The sequence below is a fragment of the Rattus norvegicus genome, chromosome 8 (assembly GCF_021556685.1).
Source record: "Rattus norvegicus strain SHRSP/BbbUtx chromosome 8, alternate assembly SHRSP_T2T, whole genome shotgun sequence".
Classification (NCBI taxonomy): Eukaryota; Metazoa; Chordata; class Mammalia; order Rodentia; family Muridae; genus Rattus; species Rattus norvegicus.
In genome coordinates, this window is record NC_141541.1 from 78,909,363 (window position 1) to 78,930,998 (window position 21,636).

Here is a 21,636-nt window from a genome sequence, read left to right on the forward strand (position 1 = left end):
ATGAATCCCTGAAGCTCATATAACAGCCAGTCTAGCCTACTGAATGCCAAGCCAATGACAGACCCTGATTCCTCCCTTACCTCCACCCCAACTCCAAAAAAACTAAGGGAAACTGAATATGTGATGGGCATTCTTAGTTGTCAATTTGACCACATCTAGAATTAACTAAAACCCAAGTGGCTGGGGACACCTAGGAAGGACTTTTCTTAATTAATGATTCGAAGTGGAAAGACCTACCTTTAATACAGATCTTTTGAGGTAGGGAAATCCACCTTTAATCTGGGGCACACCTTCTGGTAGAAGCCTATATAAGGTCATAGAAAAGAAAGCTTTTGTTCTTTGCCTGCTTGTCCCCTTTTTGCTAGCAAGTTCATTCTTTCACTGGCATTAGAGCCTACTTCTGGATTCCAGTGTATACTGAAGACATCCAAGTAATACTGATATCTTTATACATCAGTACATGCTGAGATAGTCAGCCTCATGGATTGAACTACTACTAGATTCTTGAGCTTTCCACCGGTAGACAGCCACTGTTAGAACTACCTGGACCACAGCCTATAAGCCATTGTAATACATTTCCTTTCTATATATAAATAGATTCATTAAGTTCTGTTCCTCTTGAGAACCCTTACTAATACAGCATCTGAGGACCAATACTCAGGGGTATCCTTTGGCCTCCACATACACATGAACATGCAGACAAGAGAAGACAGATAAGAACTCTACTATTGAACCTTGTCATCCAACCTCCCCGCCCCCTTCAGTGCTGGAGACTGAACTCAGGCCCTTGAAATTTTGAGGTAACCACTCTACCCTGGAGTTAAATCTCCATCCCCTTTTCTCACTCTTTAGTCTCTTCCTCTAAAATCTATGGACATGTTCCTACGTAAGTAAACATAGTATCACATTTATCTCATCTGAGATTAAAAAGTGGCTGTACCACCTTTCAATCTATCCAAGAAGCCCAATTCCATTCTTCCCTACTGCATGGCCTTATTTTCTTCAAGGCAATCACCACTAATTAAATTATCCTGTTTATGAGGTTGTAACTCAACCAAATGTCAGTGTCAGTGCCTATAACATACATATAACACATACTTCAAGTAAATCATCATGGAAAACCTCCATGTAAAATATCAGCTCTGCTACATTTCTATCATCTGTAGCTTGCTTTTCATCTGATGGCAATTTCTGAGTACCTACAGAAACCCAAGAGAGAATAGAATAAGATGGTAAAATATAATTCTGAACTTTGCTAAGCAATAATCACACATTTCTGAAAGGAAATTAAGTTATTTGGGACTTCTGTTTGTTTGAGAGATTTCTCTACATAACCCTGCCTGACCTAGAACCCACTTTGAAAAAACAAGCTAGCCTCAAACCCACCTGACAGTGCCTCCTGAGTGCTGAGATTAAAGCTCTCAGGATTTATTTTCCCATGTGCACCAGTGCCTGCATATATGTCTGTGTGAGTGCGCTTAACCGCTGAGCCATCTCTTCAGCCCCTCTCAGGGACTACTTTTAAGATAACATTAAGCCAGTTATGGTAGCATAGGCCTTTAATCTCAGCACTCTTCAGGCAGAAGCAGGAGGATCTCTAATGAGTTCCAGGCCTGGTCTACAATAAAGTTCCAGACTATGGAAGGCTACATAGTGAAAACTTGTCTCAAAAAAAAAAAAAGGATGTCATCAGAAAGTCTCATTTTTATAAACAATGTAGTAGCCCATACTATCCAACACCCAATAGAGGATTAGAAATTCAATGTACTTGACAGTCAGTGGTAGCACACACCTTTGATTCCAGCACTCAGGATGCAGAGGCAGGAAGATCTGAGTTTGAGATTAGCCTGGTCTCCAAAGTGAATTCCAGGGCTACACAGAGAAACCAAGAGGGGGCGGGAAGGAAGGGGGAGGGGAGTAGGAGGGAAGGAGAAGGGGGGAGGGGTTAGGTGGGAGGAAAAAAAAAAAATCAAGGTACTTTCTGGCTTTATAGTGAGTTTAACCTGAGATGCCTGAGAGCCTGGTCTCAAAAACAGGGATAGGGGTTCGGGTTTGCAGGGAGTATTCATATTTTAGAACCTCCTGAAAGTTGTAAAAGATTGGTAAAGCTGGATGTAGCAGCTCACACTTGTAATCTCCAGCACTTCGGTGACATAAGAGCCAGCCTGGGATACATGATGAGAACCAGGTTATAGTACACTTCCATCTCAGGAAAACACAAAACAAACAAAACACTCTGAGTAATTTCTCCAATGGACAGAATTATCTACTACCACGAACGAATACAGCTTCATCATAGGTGAAGCCTATGTATGTGCTTTACTTTGTATACACTCATCATTTATACTCTCCACAGAACCATTTCTTTCTAGAGATCTGTCCTGATAAATCTAACAGTGAATAGTGAAAGAACTAAAATTAGAAGCTATTGAATGCAGCGCACGCACGCACACGCACCCAAAATCGGAGGCTAGAAATGAACATTCATGAATTTTATACCCAATTTACTAATTGAGAAGGCTATAACCTCAGGAAAGGTTAACAATAAACTCATAGATCCAATGTACAGCAACCACACTACACCTATACAAATCTAAGAAATCTTAATGTTAATTTGTTTGTCCTGTCAGTCTATTTCCCTGTATTAAGGTCCCAGTCCTTGGGGTTGGGGTAAAGGCAGGGGCACATATACCTAAGCTATACTTAATGCACAATACCACGGGCCCTTTATTACCATGGCATTTCTAACACTTAAAGCTCTAAATGTTTTTTTTTTTTTTTTTGGTTCTTTTTTTCGGAGCTGGGAACCGAACCCAGGGCCTTGCTCTTCCTAGGCAAGCGCTCTACCACTGAGCTAAATACCCAGCCCCTAAAGCTCTAAATGTTTTGATACAATGAGTTTTCTATTTCATATTTTCAACTTGAAAAAAAAAATGTACTCAGATGTACCTGCTGAAAAATGTGCTGCTCCTTGGCTTTATGCAAGTAAACTGCTGTTCTCTTAGAACACAGTAGAACCACGTCTCAGTACCTCACAAATACGAAGCACCAAAACAAACAAACAAACAAACAAACAACGTGCTCAATATAACCCCAGCTAGCACACATTCTTCATTAAACCTAATTATGTTTATTATAGCTTTCTTCAAGTACAGTCTCTAGACCCAAGTACAATGACAGAAACCTTCAGTCCCAGCTCCTCAGGAGGCTGAGCAAGTCAGAGCTGAAGACTGACTATTTCTAGTGAAACTATTTCTACTGAAACATCTGGGATACAAGTGACCAATACACTGAGACCAAGATGGAAAGATAACAAAAGAAAACACACATAGGACACTCAACCCTGACCATTAAGAAAAAACTATCCTCCCTAGTTTTCCCCAATATCATTCAGCCAACTCACAAATGTCCTCCGTAATTTTTTCAAATGCTACAGGGAATCTTAGGTTACAAGCAAACAGGATACAATGAAATGATTTGTCCATGGCCACACCCTAAGAGAGTATCAAACGTAATATACATAATTTGGGGGTAGGTATTTAAAATAGGGTCTAGCCTCTACCTCCCAAATATCAGGATTAAAGGCAACTTGAGCCTTCACACCCAGCACTCCTGTTACAAAAGTAATATTTAAAGCTAAATTATTTGTTTCTCTTCAAATTAGAAGAGCTTCCTTATAACCTATGTCACAATGTAACACAATATTACAGTTACCAGTTTCTACATAAACATTTTTACTAAAAGAAAAAAAAACCCACTTAGTAACAAACTAACAAAATGTAAATCCAGACCTGGAGAAATGGTCTGCAGTCAAGAGTGCTTACTATTCTGGCAGAGGACTCAACTTCGGGTCTCAGCACCTACACAGGGCAGTGCAAAACCTTCCTTAACTCCAGCTCCAGAGTAGTAGATCCTCTTCTGTCCTCAGAGGCACCTGCACTCACATGTAAGGACCCATACATATACACATACAAAGAATTTTTGGGTTTGTTTGGTGTTTTTTTTTTTTAATGTAGATTCATCCTGATAAAGCTAAGTAAAATCAGAATTATGGAAAGAATATCTATATAAAGTCAGAATCGCATGATAGTTATTGCAAAGACAAATGTTAAGGATATGGAACCTCTGTTCATCTTTTATCCGATTCTGCTCTTTTTGGTTAAAGAGGTCCCCCAAAACAAGAAAATTAAAGATAACACGCCAAACGAAATAAAGTTTGGATCAAGGCAGGTTCAAGAGCTTTCAGAACTCTTACAATGAAGTCTGTCAGCTGGCTCTCTCACTGCTACTCAGGAGTTCTAAACTCACTCTGTACATAAATCAAGGAACAGGAAAGCTCTCAACAATACAATGGAGTCAAGCCCACACTACAGACACGAGCAAATTAAATGAAGACGCTATGACTTCCTGGTATTCTTTTTTTTTTTTTTTGACCCTAAAAACTCACACTTGTTTTAAAACATTATCTATAAAGCTCTATAATCTAGGAAGTGTGGCGACAAACCTCTATTTCTCCAGAACAAAACCCGATATTTCCACCGCACCACTGCTGACTCCGATCAATTATCTAGGCAGGATAAAGAAAACATCTTTTTTTAATGACTAACCAGCCAACTCCACACAATATCAGACGCGCCTGTCTTCTGCTCCGCGGACTGCGCGTGCCCGCCCGCACCGGGCGGCTCCCGGCTCCGGCCGGGGTTACCTTCCTCACTCCATTGTCACCCCCACTCCTCGGCCCTGAGCCCCCGTCCTGCTGGCGAGCGGCGGCCACAGGGAGCAATCCCCTCACCCACTCCCTCCCAAGAGGCTGTGGGTGTGTCCGCGGGCGGACTGTCGCCGGGACACAATGAGCCACTCCGCGCCACCCGAGACCAGCGGTCATCCCCCTGTCGCCGACCCCGGCCGCCCGCCGCGGCCCTTCCTCTTTCTCCCTACTGCTCGGCCCCTCCCCCGCCGCGCGCAAGCGCCGCCGCGCCGCTCCCCTCCCCCGCACCCCCTCTTCCGCCGGCTCCCTCACCCGAGTCCGCAGGCCCCGTGCGGCCAGGTCCGGGACTCGCTGGCGCGGGCTGGCGAACAGCGCTCGGCCGGGTGACGCTGAGGCGGGCCGGGTGGCTGTCCTCAGGAGGGCGTTTGACAACGCCGCCGCCGCGGAATGTGAGGCTGCGCCCGGCTCGGCTCGACCCGGCTCGGAGCACCCGATCGCGGCCCACGCGCGCTCGCGACCCTGAACGGCCGGCGTCTCTACGCCGCGCAGCCCCAGCGCCCCGCTACCATCGCCGCCGCCGCCGCAGCCTGGGCCGGCCCTCCCCGACTGCGCGAGCGCGACACCGGGGGCCTTTTACGACAGTTCGGAAAGCGAGCGCGTCGAACCCTCACGCCCTCTCACAGCAGCATGTCTGCGCATGCGCGAACCTGCGGCCGCCCCTGCCCGCCCCACTGCGTCCCAGTCCTTCCTCTTTGCATTGGCTTTCGCGAACTGTTGGCCCAGTGGAACGAAGTTAAAAATAAGCTGATTGCGTTCACTTTCTTCCGTGATTTCGAACTCAACAGTACTTCGACATAATTCCGCCTACATCCTGGTTACTTTTTCTCTAACTAAAAATTATTTCAGCTTACTGACTGCACTTGTCGTGCTGTTAAACCAAAAACATGGGTTAGTGTTTTTCTCAGCAGATGATACCCAAAACAGAGATCTCATCTCATTGTTGAAAGTGAATTCAAGTTAATTTCCAGAATCATTTCAAGCGTAGTATTAGGTAGCCTGGGACCTCTGGCTATACAATTGCAGAAGACGTCTAATTATCTCTCTCTCTCTCTCTCTCTCTCTCTCTCTCTCTCACACACACACACACACACACACACACACACACACACACACACACAAAATTGCAATGTTTTATTATGTGCCCTAGAAAGACGTAAGGACAAAGCATGGGCTCTGCAGTCAGACAGCCTTCCGGTGAGAAAGCAGAGTGAGGGTGCCCAAGCTAACTTATTCACACCTTTACAAATCTCATTTTCCTTCTTTATAAACCAAGATAGCGGTATATGCTTCAAAATGACCTTGTGAGGTCAAATACGACGATTTACATAAAGTACCTTATATTACCAATTAAGTACTTAACAAGCATTAATCCTTTCCCTATACATCAGCTCCTTGATAGTTTTCTTCACTCATGTTCTCCATATTTAGTGAAGAAGGTCGTTCTTTTGGTTTGGAGAGAGAGAGAGAGAGAGAGAGAGAGAGAGAGAGAGAGAGAGAGAGAGAGAGAGAGAGAGAGAGAGCGCTTGCACCTGAATTAATGCAATAGCCTGGCTGTCCTGGAACTCACTCTTGGAGACCAGGCTGACCTCAAAAGAGATCCACCTGTTTCTGCCTTCCAAGTGCTGGGAGTATTTTTAAATTATAAACGACGAGGAAATGGAAGATAGTGGATTCAGATTTCCTTAGCGTCCCTAATTGCTGCCCTCTACAAGTAGACTGAGACTATGGACGCCCGGGACTTGTTACTGACTCATGATGTCTCAAAACTCTGTATCTGTCCCTCTTTTGTTGTTGTTGTTGTTGTTGTTGTTGTTGTTGTTGTTGTTGTTGTTTTCCTGAATCTTTTGACCTGCATTCTTTAATAAGAATGTGGAGAGACTTGCCACATATGACTTTTTAACACTTGAAATAAAGCAATAACTACATCAACTTTCAGAACTATAGTACACAAATGTGAAAAGCCCAATACTTTTTACTATTGATTGTATGTTAAAGTAATATTTCTACTTGTTTGGGTTAATAGGCTATCAAGGTGGTCTATTGTGTCTTTTACAAAAAATCATACACGATATTAATATAAAGATCAGAAGAGCCCATTATTCAGGTGTATTGATTCTGAAATCAACTCCAACATGGTATTAGCCTGGGATTTTAGCTACACATCTCAGAAATACACACATGCCAAAATACAGATGGGATAATTCCTTCCCACTTACTAATAACATCAGAGATGATTTTTTTTAATCATCCTAACTCAATGGGGATAAATATCTACTAAGCAGAAATACAGGATATAGCTAATATGTCCTATTTGCACAGGATAGCTCTCCATGACAAAATTCTCTATACCAAAGCTTTCTTCAATTGTTTGCTAGTTTTCTTTTGGGGTGCTTGGGATCAAACTGAGGGCCTCATACATGCTACCACTAAACCATTCCCAGTGTTGGCTTAAGGAAAACTAATCTGAATAGTGAGACCCTGTCTTTAAAAAAAAAGCATAATATGAATACTGATTATCAGACTTGAGTACTAGGATACCATAGAATTAAGCGATGCCTGCCTTTAACTTCAGCACTCAGTAGGCAGAGTCAGGCAGATCTCTGAGCTTGAGTCCAGCCTGTTCTTCAGACTACAGAGTGAGTACCAGGATAGCCAGAGCTACACAGAGAAACTCTGTCTTGAAGGTGGGATGGAAAGAGGACAAGAGTGCCTGTGAGAGACAAAGTAGGATGACAACTGAGTAAGAATAAGGAGAGTAGGAAAGAAAAGGAGAAGAAAGATGGTGGCCAATGGTATGTAGAGATAAAGAAGACATTCCAGCTCTTCGGGATTTATGGTGATGGGTAAGTGGTTGAATGTTCATGATGTTCAAGAAAGGCAGGTTAACAAAACTTAGCTTCTTGGGTTGGGGACTTTAGGCTAAGAGGCAGGATTTATCTATTCTGGTCAGGTAGAGTTTTAGAATGTCTACCCAAAGGGTTGATTCCAGTTGGTTGTCGAGTGTGTAAGTCTAAAACTGAGGAGACCGCTAGACTAATGATGGAGATTTGGATTCATTAACTTACCTGACAGTTGAAGCAATAATGTTGGTGAGGTCAACCAAGGTAGAAATTAGAGGAAATAGATATGTGGAATGTTATTTAAAGAGCTGAAGTAAACGGAAGTTTCAGAAGGAAGAGAGAGAGAGAGAGAGAGAGAGAGAGAGAGAGAGAGAGAGAGAGAAAGAGAGCTTGCACCTGAATTAATGCAATAGCCTTTTCTGCCCCCGCCCATACTCCCATACCACCATCAGTTAAACTCTAAAGAACTGTCAGGACAGAGCAAAACCAGAGATAATAAATAGGTTAAAATCTTTTAATAACCCTCACCACCGTCGGGTCCTAAAACCTTAGTTTGACAAAACTGCTCAAAATCCAGATTCTACAGTATCTTTTCATGCTAGGTCTTACTACCCTGCCCCTACCCAATGGGTAGATTTCAGTATTCTTCTTAAGTTTCTTGTACACTTTCAAAACAAAACAAGCCAATACAGCATCCAGCACCAACCCTGGGTTTGCTGTCCCAGCATTAGTAGCCTTCTGTTTGGGCAGTCACATTTGCCTGTTGGAGTGAAAGGAGAAGCCCTTCTCCTGCTCAAGACTAACTCATACGATCATTAATCTGCCAATCTATAATTTTGACCAAATCACTTGAAAATGCTGACAATTAATTGAAGTTACTTGTGGAAAGTATTACCCATATATAGTCCAGCCCAAATCTGATTTCTTGAAACTAAAGCAAAATAAAACTTAAGGAGTTATCCTGAGTTCCTAGGTCAGCAGCGTCTAACTCTCTTCATTTCACACAGGAATTTTAGGAGCTTGGTCTAAACAGAAACACCGGGGCAGATGTGGTGGCTCAGAATGTGTGTGGGCAGGTGTTTGTCACTGAGCCTGATCCCGGGAGTTTCACCCTGGAGCCCATATGGAGGAGGGCATAGGACTCCGGAAGCTGTTCTCTGGTCTCCACATGTGAATGCCTCCCCAGAATAGATGTAAAAAATCATAATTAAAAAGTATTAATGAAATTACATGGATCTAGAGCACAGTGTTAAGGGGAATCTATTTTTCCAGAGGACCTGGGTTCAGTTCCCAGCACCAACATGGTACCAACCATCTGTAACTCCACAGGATCTGATGCTCTCTTCTGGCCTCTGTGGAGAGCAGGCACACACATGGTACTTAGACATATACTAGGACAAAGTACCCACACACATACAAATAATTATTAAATTTTAATAAAAGTAATATGGGAATACTAAACAACTGGAAATAATAGTTTCTACAAATGTACAGGAACCAGAAAAAAAGTGGGGGCACTGTCCACTGCATCCATCACAGCTGAATAAACCTGACCACTGAGATGAGCTCTGGTCAGATTTCTAATGAAGACGGTGAAGCAAATCTTAGTGATACAAGGCAATGGTCTGGAAAGATCTTGGGAGATTATCAAGAGTATTACAGAGCTACTTTCCTGTGACATCTTCGGTCAGGATGAGAATAATCTCAGAAAAGCTTCTGAGAACACTCAAGTTTAGCTAATGTAGCCCATCTCCTCTGTGTGAACACCCAAGTATGCATGTGGATGGGTGTGTGTGGATGTGTGCACACGGGAGCACACATGCACACACAGTTACTCCAGAGGTCAGAGTTCAACCCTGGAGTAACCATCCATGTTGTTTTTTTTTATAAATTTGGTCTCTTATTGACCAATTAGGCTAGGCTGGCCCACTGGTGAGCCCAGGATCTTCTTGTCTCTGTCTTCTCTATACTGGGATTGCAGGCTTTTTCTATGGGTGCTGTTGGGAGGTTGAACTCAGGGCCTCATACTTGTACGGCAAGCACTTTACTGACTGAGCTCTCTACTTTCATTTATGAGATTTTAGACTACTTGATTACAGAGACCATGCAGTTCAAGTAGTGCTACTACATGGTTTTTATTGTATATATAAGGGGGTAGAGACAAAGGTGGTCAGTAGACACCACTTTCATTTTCTGCTAGTAAAATGCTAGTAAATGAGAGCTACTTGATTCAATGACAACCCCAAAAGATAATTTTTGTTTTGTTTTGTTGAGACCGTCTCTCTATTCTGTAGCTCTGGCTATCCTAGAACTCATTATGTTGACCAAGCTGGCCCTGAACTCACAAAAGATCCACCTGCCTCTACCCCAAGTGCTAGGGTTAAAGGCCTGCACCACCACAGCCAGCTCAAAAGAGAAATTTTAAGGATATTTATGATTCTTTAAGTTTCTCTAATTGCATTGAATTTAACCTTTAGGATATTTTGAATCAAGGGGTTGGGGATTTAGCTCAGTGATAGAGCGCTTGCCTAGGAAGCGCAAGGCCCTGGGTTCGGTCCCCAGCTCCGAAAAAAAGAAAAAAAAAAAAAAGAGAGAGAGAGAAATGCAAAAGATATTTCGAATCATTAGTAACTAATTCTCTGAGGCTCAGTATCTGAAAAACTAACGTCACAGACTGTGTTCTAACAAAGTGATACAGAATACTTGGAATCTTAGTCATACTTGGTGGCGCCCACTTGTGACTTCAGCAGTCAACACGTAGGGGACTGGAAGATCCTGACCAAGGCCAGCCTGGACTGCCTAGTGACACTAGACCCTGTCTCAAAACCGCCCGCCCACACTGCCCTCCCCATCCTGGAACTTTAAAGATAAGCATTTGAAAGTTCATGCATCCTCAGATATTTCTGGGTATTAAGCCAAGTTCTGGGCGCCAGGGAGGCCAGCTGGTTCTAGGAAAGCATTTTTAAGTAAAGCTGTAGAAAGGTGAAAGAGAAAGCCCTTGCCACACCACTGGTGAGAAATTAGGACTAGAATTAGGACTTTGAGAATCTCAGCTGACTCAAAGCCATTTTCAGAGGTGGTTTACTGTGCTAGTCACATGACTTTCCCTGCAGCCGGGCCACGGCAACACAGGCTGCGGTCTGAACTTTGACTTGAGGTAGCTCTCGGTAGTTTTCCAAGCTCTGCAGTGCTGTCTTTGAAATCTATAATTTCTGAACTGTTCGCCGCTGCTAGAGAGAAGAAAGAGAAAGTTTCCGATTACTGAAAAACAAGGCTCCGTACGTGGCAAAGGCCCTCGGAGTTCTTACATTTCACATTTGCTAGTCACTGGGTTTATATGAACCCTGAGAAGATTAATTTCATGTGTGATATCCATACTGGTTAAAGTTTTTGGTAAATTCAGAGCAGGAAGTAAAGCTGCCCCTATACATTTTTCTTTTATTCTCCATAGACCAGGTAAAGTTTTTCAAGAACATTAGCAGGTACTGCCTTAGTATTGATTCGACTGTGTAAAGGACGTCTTGACTGACTTCGGGAGATAGCACTGTAGAGTGTACTTCTTATAAAGATTAGCACAAAGAAGAAAGGACAGTGAAATGTAATGCCCATGTACTAAAGAGAGAGGTGTTTTTTTTTAAATCATTTATTTACTTTATTTATATGAGTACATTGTCACTGTCTTCAGACACACCAGAAGAGGGCATCAGATCCCATCACAGATGGTTGTGAGCCATCATGTGGTTGCTGGGAATTGAACTCAGGATCTTTGGAAGAGCAATCAGCGCTCTTAACCACTGAACCATCTCTTCAGCCCCAAAGGGAGAGTTTTTAAAAAAGGATTTGTGTGTGTACAGGTGTTCATGGAGGCCAGAGGCATCAGATGCCCCTGGAGCTGTGGTAACAGGTGGTTGTGAATGGCCCCATTTGAGTGCTAGAAATTGAATTCAGAAACTCCTCAAGAGAAGTACACATTCTTAACCACCAAGTCATCACCCCAAGCTGCCTCAGCGTGGATTTAAGAACTACTTAACAGCTTGAATCTGAATGCTGCTGGCACTAAGTGCTGCTGGTAATACGTTTGGAGGTGCTGGGAGTTGGGGGGCGGGGATCAAATGCTGCATCTTACTGCAGGCTTGGGAATGTTCTATCAGTGAACAGTATGGCCAGCCCACAGATTGTCACCATTGTGCTAATGCCTCAGAGACTTGAAATGACTTAGAGATTGCAGTTGAAGTTTAGTCAGTTGGCTAATGCTGACTCAGGTACACAGGTAAGTACAACTCAGAGCCCTTTGGTCTCCAAAGTGGGACAGTGTTGGACTGGGAAATGGTGCCACCTACTGAATCGGTGCTACTGAAGCAACTCCACACGCAGGTCATTCTGAAGACTGTGTGATATTTGTCTTCTCAAAAATGTACATCTGAGGGCCTGTGGAATGACTGTAGATGAAGGTGTTTAACATAAAAACGGATGACCTGAGTTCAAGTCCCTGGACCGACATGGTAGAAGGAGAGAATCAATTCCTAAACGTTGTCTGTGACCTCCTCCACATGCATGGTGTGGTTTCCCTTGTAGAAGAAAAGTGTGTCAGCGTACATTTAAACAGATCTTTATGCAGCAAGTGTCATGCGATTTAACTTAATCTTTCCTTCCAGGCACAGATAAAAAGGCTGTCTACGCGTGTTTATCATCCCCGACATCTCTCTGACGACTAAGCAGAGGCATTAAAAAGATACAAACCTAACACAAGATATGGGAGCAGGTCGCTAGTAAGTCAGTCCGTCCGTCAAATGTCTGGAAGAGGAATCAGGTAACCCAGACTACTGTGGAAGAGGCACCAGCAAAGGCGTCTGTCAGAGCAGGCTGGTGGCTTATGTCTCGCTGGTTTGGAGAGGACAGGGACTCAGGCCACGAGCAAGCCAGCCAAGAGTACAAGAGGTGATGGGTAGAGAAAGAGAGTAGTTTTCAGTCTCTCTGTGGCGAGGACAGGCCTCTCCACTTCTCTCTTCACCACAGATAAAGAATATGGTACCTAGGCCTTTCAATACTGGCTGAGAACAGGGCAGGAATTGAGTAGAGAAACCAATTGAATTAGTTGTGGAGAGGCAGAGCAGCAGGTGGGGCAAGCTGTGACTAACAAGTACTTCCCATTCCAATGCTCAGGGCCAACCTGCCCACACCTGCCTGCCTACAGTCAACGGTACCCATTTGTGCACAATTCAGGTTTGGTGTTTCAACTACGACATTTGTAAATATTCATTGACAGAGAAGAAAGGCCAGTTTATGAGAAGCTGAACATGAATGAGACATGGGTAAATGTTTTTGAATGACTAAGTTGGTGGGGGTAATCCAACAAATAAAAGGGAAAATGGTTTAAGTTCTCGAATAGACTCAGAGATTTAAAATGCAAGTCTTCAACATTTTTTTTTGAAGCTTTAAAAAATGTTGTCATGACTTGACTGTCTCTCATGGCTTTGGGGATTAATTAGTATTTCACCCGAATGTATTTCTGTGGATCACATGTGCACAGCATCCATAGAGGCCAGAAAAGGGCACTGGATCCTCTGGAACCGGAGTTGGAGCCAGTTGTGAGCCACCATGCTTGATGCTAAGACTAGGACCTGGGTCTTGTAGAAGTGCAGTCAGGGACTCTCAACAGATGAATCATGTCTATGGCCCAACACTGTAGTCTTATGACAGGGACCAAAGGTCATGAAGAAATCGTGGAAGAATGCTTGGAAATTGAAATCATGATTTCAGAGATTAAAATTCAGTAGACAAACTGAAAGATAAAAGCAAGAAAGTCTTTCAAGATGTAAAAAAAAAAAAAAAGGAATACCAAAAGAAAAGGTAAGGGTGCAGCCTACAGCACTATACATATATAGAGATATATAACACATATGATATATATGTAAACCATATATGAAATAATATGATATATAAAAACATATATATTATATATCAGCTATAATACATAGGGGTTTCTTATTAAGAGTTTTCTTTTTTTTGTTTTTTGTTTTCGGTTTGTTTGTTTTAAGGCAAGGTTTTCCTGTATAGACCTGGCTGTCCTGGAACTCATTCTGTAGACCAGGCTAGCCTCAAACTCAGAGATCATCCCCTGACTCTGCCTCCCAAGTGCTGGGATCAAAGGCATCCAGGCTTCACGGGGAGAAGAAGAAATATTGAGAAACCTATTAAATTCCCAGGACTACAGAAGAGTTCTGAATTCTAAAATGGCTTACTGAATTACCCACTGAGACACCTTCTGTGCACTGCAAATAATGCTGCTGTAAGCATTTAGGTTCAGGTGTCTGTCTGAATCCTTGCTGTTGGTTCAGGGTATATACCTAAGAGGAGGATTTGCTGGCTCAAATGGTCACTCTGTGATTAACTTAGTAAGGAAGCATTAGTCTGTCTCTCATGGCAGCTACACACGTGTACTTCAAAAAGACAGTATCAAGAGTGCTACAGTGTCCCTACACCAACCCTTGTTATTGTCCTGTTTGGTTTTGTTTGTTTGTTTTTAGAGACCTGCCCTCACTGTGTTTTCCAAGCTGACCTTGAGCATGTGGGCTCACGTGTTCCTCCTATGCCGGCCTCCCACTTAGCTGGGTTCCCAGTTTGTCTTTTTGATAAGTCATCCAAGTGAGGAGGCATGAAGTGGTATATATTGTGGTCACACTGGTGGGTTTTTTTTGGGGGGGGGTGTTCTTTTCTTAGTGAGTACCTTAGAAAGTATCATAGTCCTTTCTAAAAAATTCAAAATGTGCTGGGCAGTGATGGCACACCCTTTAATCCCAGCACAGAGGCAAGGACAGCCGTAGGGGTACAGGCAGGCTGAGCAGATCTCTAGTTTGAGGCCAGCCTGGTCTACAAAAAGAAAGTCAAAACCTGTCCCTTCCCGGTGCTAGTGATAAACATCTTTAATCCCAGCCCTCAGGGGCAGAAGCTGGTAGATCTCTGTGAGTTCAAGGCCAGCTTTATCTACAGAGTGAGCAGCAGGACAGCCAGAGAAACCTTATCCTGAATTAAAAAAAAAAAATCAAAACCCTGATAATGTGGGGCTAGAAAGACAGTTTAGCAGTTTAGCAGTTAAGACCTGGGTTCAATTCCCAGCACCCGCACCTGAGACCCTCTTTTGACATCCTCAGACATTGCATGTCCATGATGCACATCCATAGGTACAGGCAAACACATGAAATAAAGTAAATCTTTTTTAAATTTTTTAAAAAGATTTATTTATTTATTTTTCATGTATACGAGTACACTGTTGCTGTCTTCAGACACACGAGAAGAGGGCATCAGATCCCATTACAGATGGTGGTGAGCAACCATGTGGTTGCTGGGAATTGAACTCAGGGCCTCTGGAAGAGCAGTCTGTGCTCTTAACCACTGAGCCATCTCTCCAGCCCAAATAAAGTAAATCTAAAGAAAAGATTTTGATTGGTATTGATACCTTTAATGTCCTGGGCAAAAGTCTATAAATAATTTAATAGCATTTACCATATACTATAATATATATTTTATATATATATCCCTAACTAACGTACTCACTTCTACCATGTGCTAGAATTCTTTAACTTTTACCTCTCACAGTCTACTGCTTTGCATAACCCTATTTTCATAATCAATATGACATATCTATTCATAGTCATTCTCCATTCTCCGTTTCCACCCCCCTCCCCTGCTTTTGTACAAAAAAACTCACTAAATTAGCCAGGCTGACTTCAACCTTGTATAGCTCAGAAAATTTTGAATTTACCATCCTTCTGCCTCAGTTTCCTGAGTGGATAAGGTTACAGGACTAGGCTACCAGGTTCAGCTTTGTTCGCACTCCACTGCTTTCTACACCCTCTGTTTCTTTTTGTTTTGCTTCTATTTTTATTTTTTTTTTTCTTCTCTATTCTTTTTTTCGGAGCTGGGGACCGAACCCAGGGCCTTGAGCTTGCTAGGCAAGTGCTCTACCACTGAGCTAAATCCCCAACCCCTATTTTTATTTTTAAAAATGATTGTAGCCAGTTATAGTGATACCTGCTTTCTCCTCAACACTCAGGTGGCAGAGGCAAGCAGACCACCCTGAGTTTGAGACCAGCCAAGTCCACATAGTGAGTTCCAGGTCATTTAGGACTATATAGTGTGACCCTGTCTAAAACAAAAAAACAAATAAATTAATGAACAAATAAAATTGTTTGTTGTGTGTGTGCACAATGGGAGGGTAATCGGTGTGCCACATTGGACACATGGACCAACGGACTTGTTTGTGGGTGTCAGTTCTCTCCTTCCACCTTTATGTAGGTTCCAGGGATCAAGCTCAGATCACCAGGCTACTGGGGCAAGGACTCAATGAGCCACTACACTGGCTCACCTGACTTTTTTTTAAAGATTTATTTATTTATTTTATGTATGTGAGTACACTGTAGCAGAATTCAGACACACCAAAGACACCATTGGATTCCGTGACAGATGGTTATGAGCCACCATGTGGTTGCTGGGAATCGAACTCAGGACCTCTGGAAGAGCAGTCAGTGCTCTTAACCGCTGAGCCATCTCTCCAGCCCCTCACCTGACTTTTTTCATGCAAGATTATCTTCTTTTTTGCATGGTGAATACCCTACAATTACATCCTTTAATTAGTTATCCATTGGCAGCATAGACATTTTAGTTAAAACTCTATGTGTGTTTTGTGTGTCTGTGTGTGTGTGTGTGTGTGTGTGTGTGTGTGTCTGTGTGTGTATATGCCTTTCTGTGTATGTATGTCTGTCTATGTGTCTGTGTGTGTGTGTGTCTGTGTCTCTGTGTGCATATAACACATCCCTATGTCTACATCATTACTTTCATTTTAAAATTAATTCTTACTTCATTCTAGAATTTCATTCAATTCTTTTTTTTTTTTTTTTGGTTCTTTTTTTCCGGAGCTGGGGACCGAACCCATCAATTCTTTGTAGTAGAGGTCTAATCTACTAATTTCATTTTTTTTAATTGGTATTATAATTTTGGTTTGGCTTGGTTTTGTCTTTTCAAGACAGGGTTTCTCTATGTAGCCCTAACTGTCCTAGAATTTGCTGGAGATTAAGCTGGCCTTGAAACTCAGAGATCTACCTACCTCTGACTTCCAGGTATTAAAATTAAAGGCTGGCATCACCATGCCAGATATGGTATTATAATTCTTGATTTCTAAAATTGTTTGTGTTGTAAATATGCTGTGTCTGTCACTGTTTCAAAGAATATAGTTCATGGCTTCCTGCTAAAATTTCCAATTTTTTGTCCCCTAAACACAACAGCCAACATTGTTTTCAAATTCTGTATCTGGTAAGTTCAGTCTCTGGAGTTCCTGTGAGTCTCTGGTCACTTCCTTTTCCTCATGTTCTGCCTCATAGTTTCTCATTGTGAGTTCAGGACACTAAGCTTGAAGTGGTTTTCACAGATATCACCCAATGCTAACTTCCTTCTCAAGGGATTCTGGTTGTGTCAGTCAAGCGCTCAAAGCAGTACACAGTCTAGGACAAAGGTGTGTGATCTGCTCCATCACTGCCCGGCTAGAGGACTGTGGTCCACACCCACCCTCTCAGGACACAGCCTGTCAAGTCCCTATCCATGTCTCCTGTGGATGGCCATCCTTGAAGGCTTATATTCCAGCCGTCACCCTACAGCCCAGGAAGGTTTCTTTAAATGCCTCAGTGTCTCATTTGCCTCCATAGGGTCTGCAAAGAATATAGAAAAAAACTGCTCCCAAATGGCTCACTCTGGGCCCTAGATCTAGATCGTGTCTTACTTCTAATTCCTACAAAATTACAAGATGTTTGATTTTTACATCTCTTTAGTTATCTGCCGTGGGATGGCAAGTACCAATTATCTAGCCCAGATGTTCTGCCTGTGTGGTTTTTTCCTGAGGAATTATGTATGCAACTTCGAATGTGTGCTGATGTCTCAGTTTTATATCTTTGTCCCGATCTTGCCTATTCTGTATCTCCACCCTATTATTTCATGGGAACTCCAAGCTCAAAGAGGCACATAATCAGATTTGAATCTACGTGTCATTTGGTTCTTACATCCAAAGGTTTAGTTTATGCATTATTTTATTTATGTATTTATGTGTCTGTGTATAGGGGTATTTGCCTACATTTATGTCTGTGCACCATTTTCATACCTGGTGTCCACAGAGGTCATAAGAGAGGACTGGATCCCCTGGAACTAGAATGACAAAATTGTTGTAAGCTGCCATGTGGGTCCTCTGCAAGAGCAGCCAGTGTGAGCCATCTCTCCAGGCTCTATTATTGTTGTTATCATTATATTTAGGCAGAATCCCTGGATGGCCTAAAATTCTCTTTATAGACCAGGTTGGCCTTGAACTCGGACATCTGCCTGCCTCTGCATTTCAAATGCTGAAATTAAAGTCATGTGCCTCACACCCCATAAAACAACAAGATTTAAGTGCAAAATGTACAAATACGTATTGTTAGTGACTTTAACTCTGCTATTGATAATTGACAGAATAACTTTTTTTTCCTTTTTCTTTTTTTCGGAGCTGGGGACCGAACCCAGGGCCTTGTGTTTGCTAGGCAAGCGCTCTACCACTGAGCTAAATCCACAACCCCGACAGAATAACTTTTTACACCAGTACAGTTGTGCTCACTTCGGCAGCACGTAGACTGAGAGTCAGAATGATACAGAGAAGATCGGCATGGCTTCTGTGAAGGATGACACTCAAATTCATGAAGCGTTCCATATATTTTTTTTAAAGAAATGAAAGTCATGGAAAAGTCTACAATATTAATCAACCTGACCTACATCCAGTAACAACACATGCTCACCAAGGCAGCAGCGCATATTTACCAAATTATATCATACTCCCATCCGTAAAGCAAATGCTTATAAATCTAGAATAAACAGATTCATGTACAAATATAAATTAAATTAGGTAACAGAAAAAAAATATTTGAAACTGGAAGCTAATTAAAAAAAACCACTTTTAAGGACTCAGGTCAAGGAATCAGAAAAGTATATTTTTAGCTCAACAGAGATAAAACCACGACTATTAAAAAACTGTGGCATGCCACTGAAGCAGTGCTCTCAGAGAAAATTACAGCATTAAGTATTTATATTGGGGAAAGAAGAGGCTTTACAGTGTCCTATGCTTCCATTAAACAGAGAGCAAGCAGAAGAGAAACTGTAGACCCTCAGTGGTTCTTGGGCAGCAGGCTGTCCACAGGCTGTGCACCCAACTCAGTGGAACCAGGAATGCCCTACTTAGACATGAACTTGTTCAGTGGACGGGGTGATGGCTCAGTCAGTCTAATGCTTGCCATGTAAGCGTGAGGGTCTGCACTGGTGTTTTCCTTGGCAGAATAGTAAGACGCAGAGGACATCTTACAATAAAGCTATCTAATAGCAAAGGTGCAATGTTTTCATTATGTTTATTTCTTTCCTGGGGTCAACAGAAGTGGCACAGTGTGCTTGCAGAGGTCGGTTCTCTCCTTCTACCAGTGAGGGTCTGTGGGATCAAACTCAGGTGGCCAGGCTTGGCAGCAGTCACCTGTACCTGCTGAGCCATCTCATAGGCCTTTTACATTTTTATTTTGAGACAGGGTCTCACTATATAGCCATTGGGTGATCTGAAATTCACTATGTAGACCAGACCATTTGGGTTTGTTTTTGTTTGTTTGTTTGTTTGTTTGTTTGTTTGAGACAGGGTCTCATGTTTCCCAGGCCAGCCCACACATCAGCTATGTACCCAAAGAGGACTTTGGACTACTGATTTTCCTGCTTCCATTTCTTGAGTGCTGGGATTCCTGGTATGAACGACCATGTTAGTGCTGGGGATAGAACCCAGGGCTTCATGCATACTAGGCAAGCACCTACTAACTGAACTGGACCCCCCAACCCCACCCGGCCCAAAGCATCTTTTCATTCTTAGTAGACCCTGAGAAATATCTCACTAATGTTTGTTTGGTTGGTTGGTTTTGTTTTTTAAATAACAACGAGGTGAGTTCTCGCTGAAATGGTAAGGCCAGTTACTGATGGCAGATTCCCTGCCCTGGAACTTAGGATGTGGCTGCCTCTGCCTCTGGGATTAAAGGCGTGACCCCACCATGCCCAGCACTGTCAGTGTTTGTTTATTGGTTTTGTTTGCCATTCCATTAACTTCTACTCTTACTTATTCTCCACCTAAAAGTTAAAATTTTATTTTTGTTTTTCAGGAAGAGCTCATGTTATGTATAAGCAGTATTCTTGGTACACAAGCACACACAGCACAGACTCCAAAGGGAGCCGCCACTCTGCCTCAGTTTACCCCCTCCCACACACACACACACACACACACACACACACAAAGAGTTTATGAGCCCAGAAAAAAATACCCTGCTAAGTCTCTTACTCCTTCACTCTGGTCAGAATATCAACCCTGTGGATGTCTGCTGCCTGCAGTTCCTCTTCTCTGCTCTCACACTCATATCCGAAGGTGCTTCCTAAAGCATGCATGACCGTAAATCACGTCAACACTCGCTCCACTCCAACAGCTTCGCTTTCTTTCATTTCTTCACACTTCATTAATTCAGAGAGAGATTCCTGTTATGCTTTGGGCCAATACTGGGCTTGAACTTCCAAATTCGTTCTCTGTTTTTAGTATTCTGTTGTTTGCTTCTTCAGTGTCTTGTGACTGACTGATACAGACTTTGATATGGTGATGGAGGTCTGGAGACTTAGGCTCTCCAGAATCACTGTGTGTCATAAGGTCTTTACACCAGAGGCGGGGAGTCTACCATCATTAACTAGCAGTGGCCTTATCATCTGAGCTAGAACTCACCTCGCTTGTTATAAAAAAAAAAAAAACCAAAACACTATTGCCTACAGAGCAAGTTCCAGGACAGCCAGGGCTACACAGGGAAACCCTGCCTTGGAAACAAACAAACAAACAAACAAACAAACTAACTAACTAAATAAATAAATAAATAAATAAAAATGTATCTAGGCCAGGTAAGGTGTCACACTCCCTTAATCCCAACACTTCGGAGACAGAGGCAGGTGGATCTCTTTGAGTTAGAAGCCAGTCTGATCTACAAAGTGAGTTCCAGGACAGTCAGGGCTGTTACACGAAGAAACTCTGCCTTGAAAAATAAAACAAAAAGAAAAAGAAAAAGGAAAGAAAGAAAAAAGAAAGAGTGGGTTCGGTCCCCAGCTCCGGAAAAAAAAAAAAGAAAAGAAAAAAGAAAGAGGGGGGTGGAGAACTAGCCCTGACTCTACAAGGTCAACTGAAGAGCTTGTCACTGAATGCTGTTTGGGAAGAGCAGAGAAGGAAGGACTCTCTCTGTGGTACCAGGAACAGGATGGAGGACAGCGGTGCATATCAGTACATGTTTGTTTGTTGGTCGTTTTTTAACTTTAGGTCCAAATGGCTTTGCCAATGAATTCTGTAAAATATTTAAGGACAAAACACACTAACTCTATATAATCTAGGTAATAGATGAGCGAGTGCCTCAACTTGTATGTCCCAGATCATCCCAAAAACAACACCAAGGATTGGAAAAGGAAATTTTAGACTAACACTCCTCATGCAGATACAAAAATCCTTAAAATTTTCGATGGTGGTCAGGATTATACACCACCCACAAATGCCTAGGAGTCTGGCTACACCAAAGTCTGTATTAGATGCTGGGCGGTGTGCACACACCTTTAGTCCCAGCACTTGGGAGGATCTCTGTGAGTTTGAGACCAGACTGATCTACAGAGCTGTTCCAGGACAACTAGGGCTACACAAAGAGACCTTGTCTTGAAAAAAAAAAAAAAAAAGCAAAGCAGTCTGTATCATACACAGTCAGTCACGAGACACCAAACCATAAACAGGAATATACTAAACATAGAGAAGGAATTTGCAAGTTTGAGCCCAGTTCTATCACCCATGTCAGAAGGTTCATAACCATCTGTAATTTCAGCTCCAGTGAGTACAATACTTATTTCTTGACTTCACAAGCACCTGCACTTACATGTACAAACCCCCACAAAGGCACCCACATATACACAATTAAAAAAAAA

At 42.6% G+C, this 21,636-nt stretch overlaps 1 protein-coding gene and 1 non-coding gene across 36 annotated transcripts in view; one reads left to right on the forward strand and one right to left on the reverse strand.

Annotated features, from left to right (window-relative positions):
* Rnf111 (ring finger protein 111) overlaps positions 1-5,323 on the reverse strand; it is a 76,137-nt gene extending 70,814 nt beyond the window's left edge. For 11 of the 35 annotated variants that reach the window (XR_015626469.1, XR_015626467.1, XR_015626468.1 and 8 more), the window contains exon 1: positions 4,608-4,939. Coding sequence is in view for 8 of the 35 variants with exons in the window: in XM_087561164.1 (XP_087417290.1) it covers positions 4,608-4,885 (278 nt within the window). In the remaining 27 variants the exon portion in view is untranslated. 35 annotated transcript variants of the gene reach the window in all.
* A 12,910-nt stretch (positions 5,324-18,233) lies between these two features.
* LOC120094412 (U6 spliceosomal RNA) lies at positions 18,234-18,340 on the forward strand. The gene has a single exon (XR_015628360.1). It is a non-coding gene; the product is annotated as a U6 spliceosomal RNA (small nuclear RNA).
* The last annotated feature ends 3,296 nt before the right edge of the window (positions 18,341-21,636 follow it).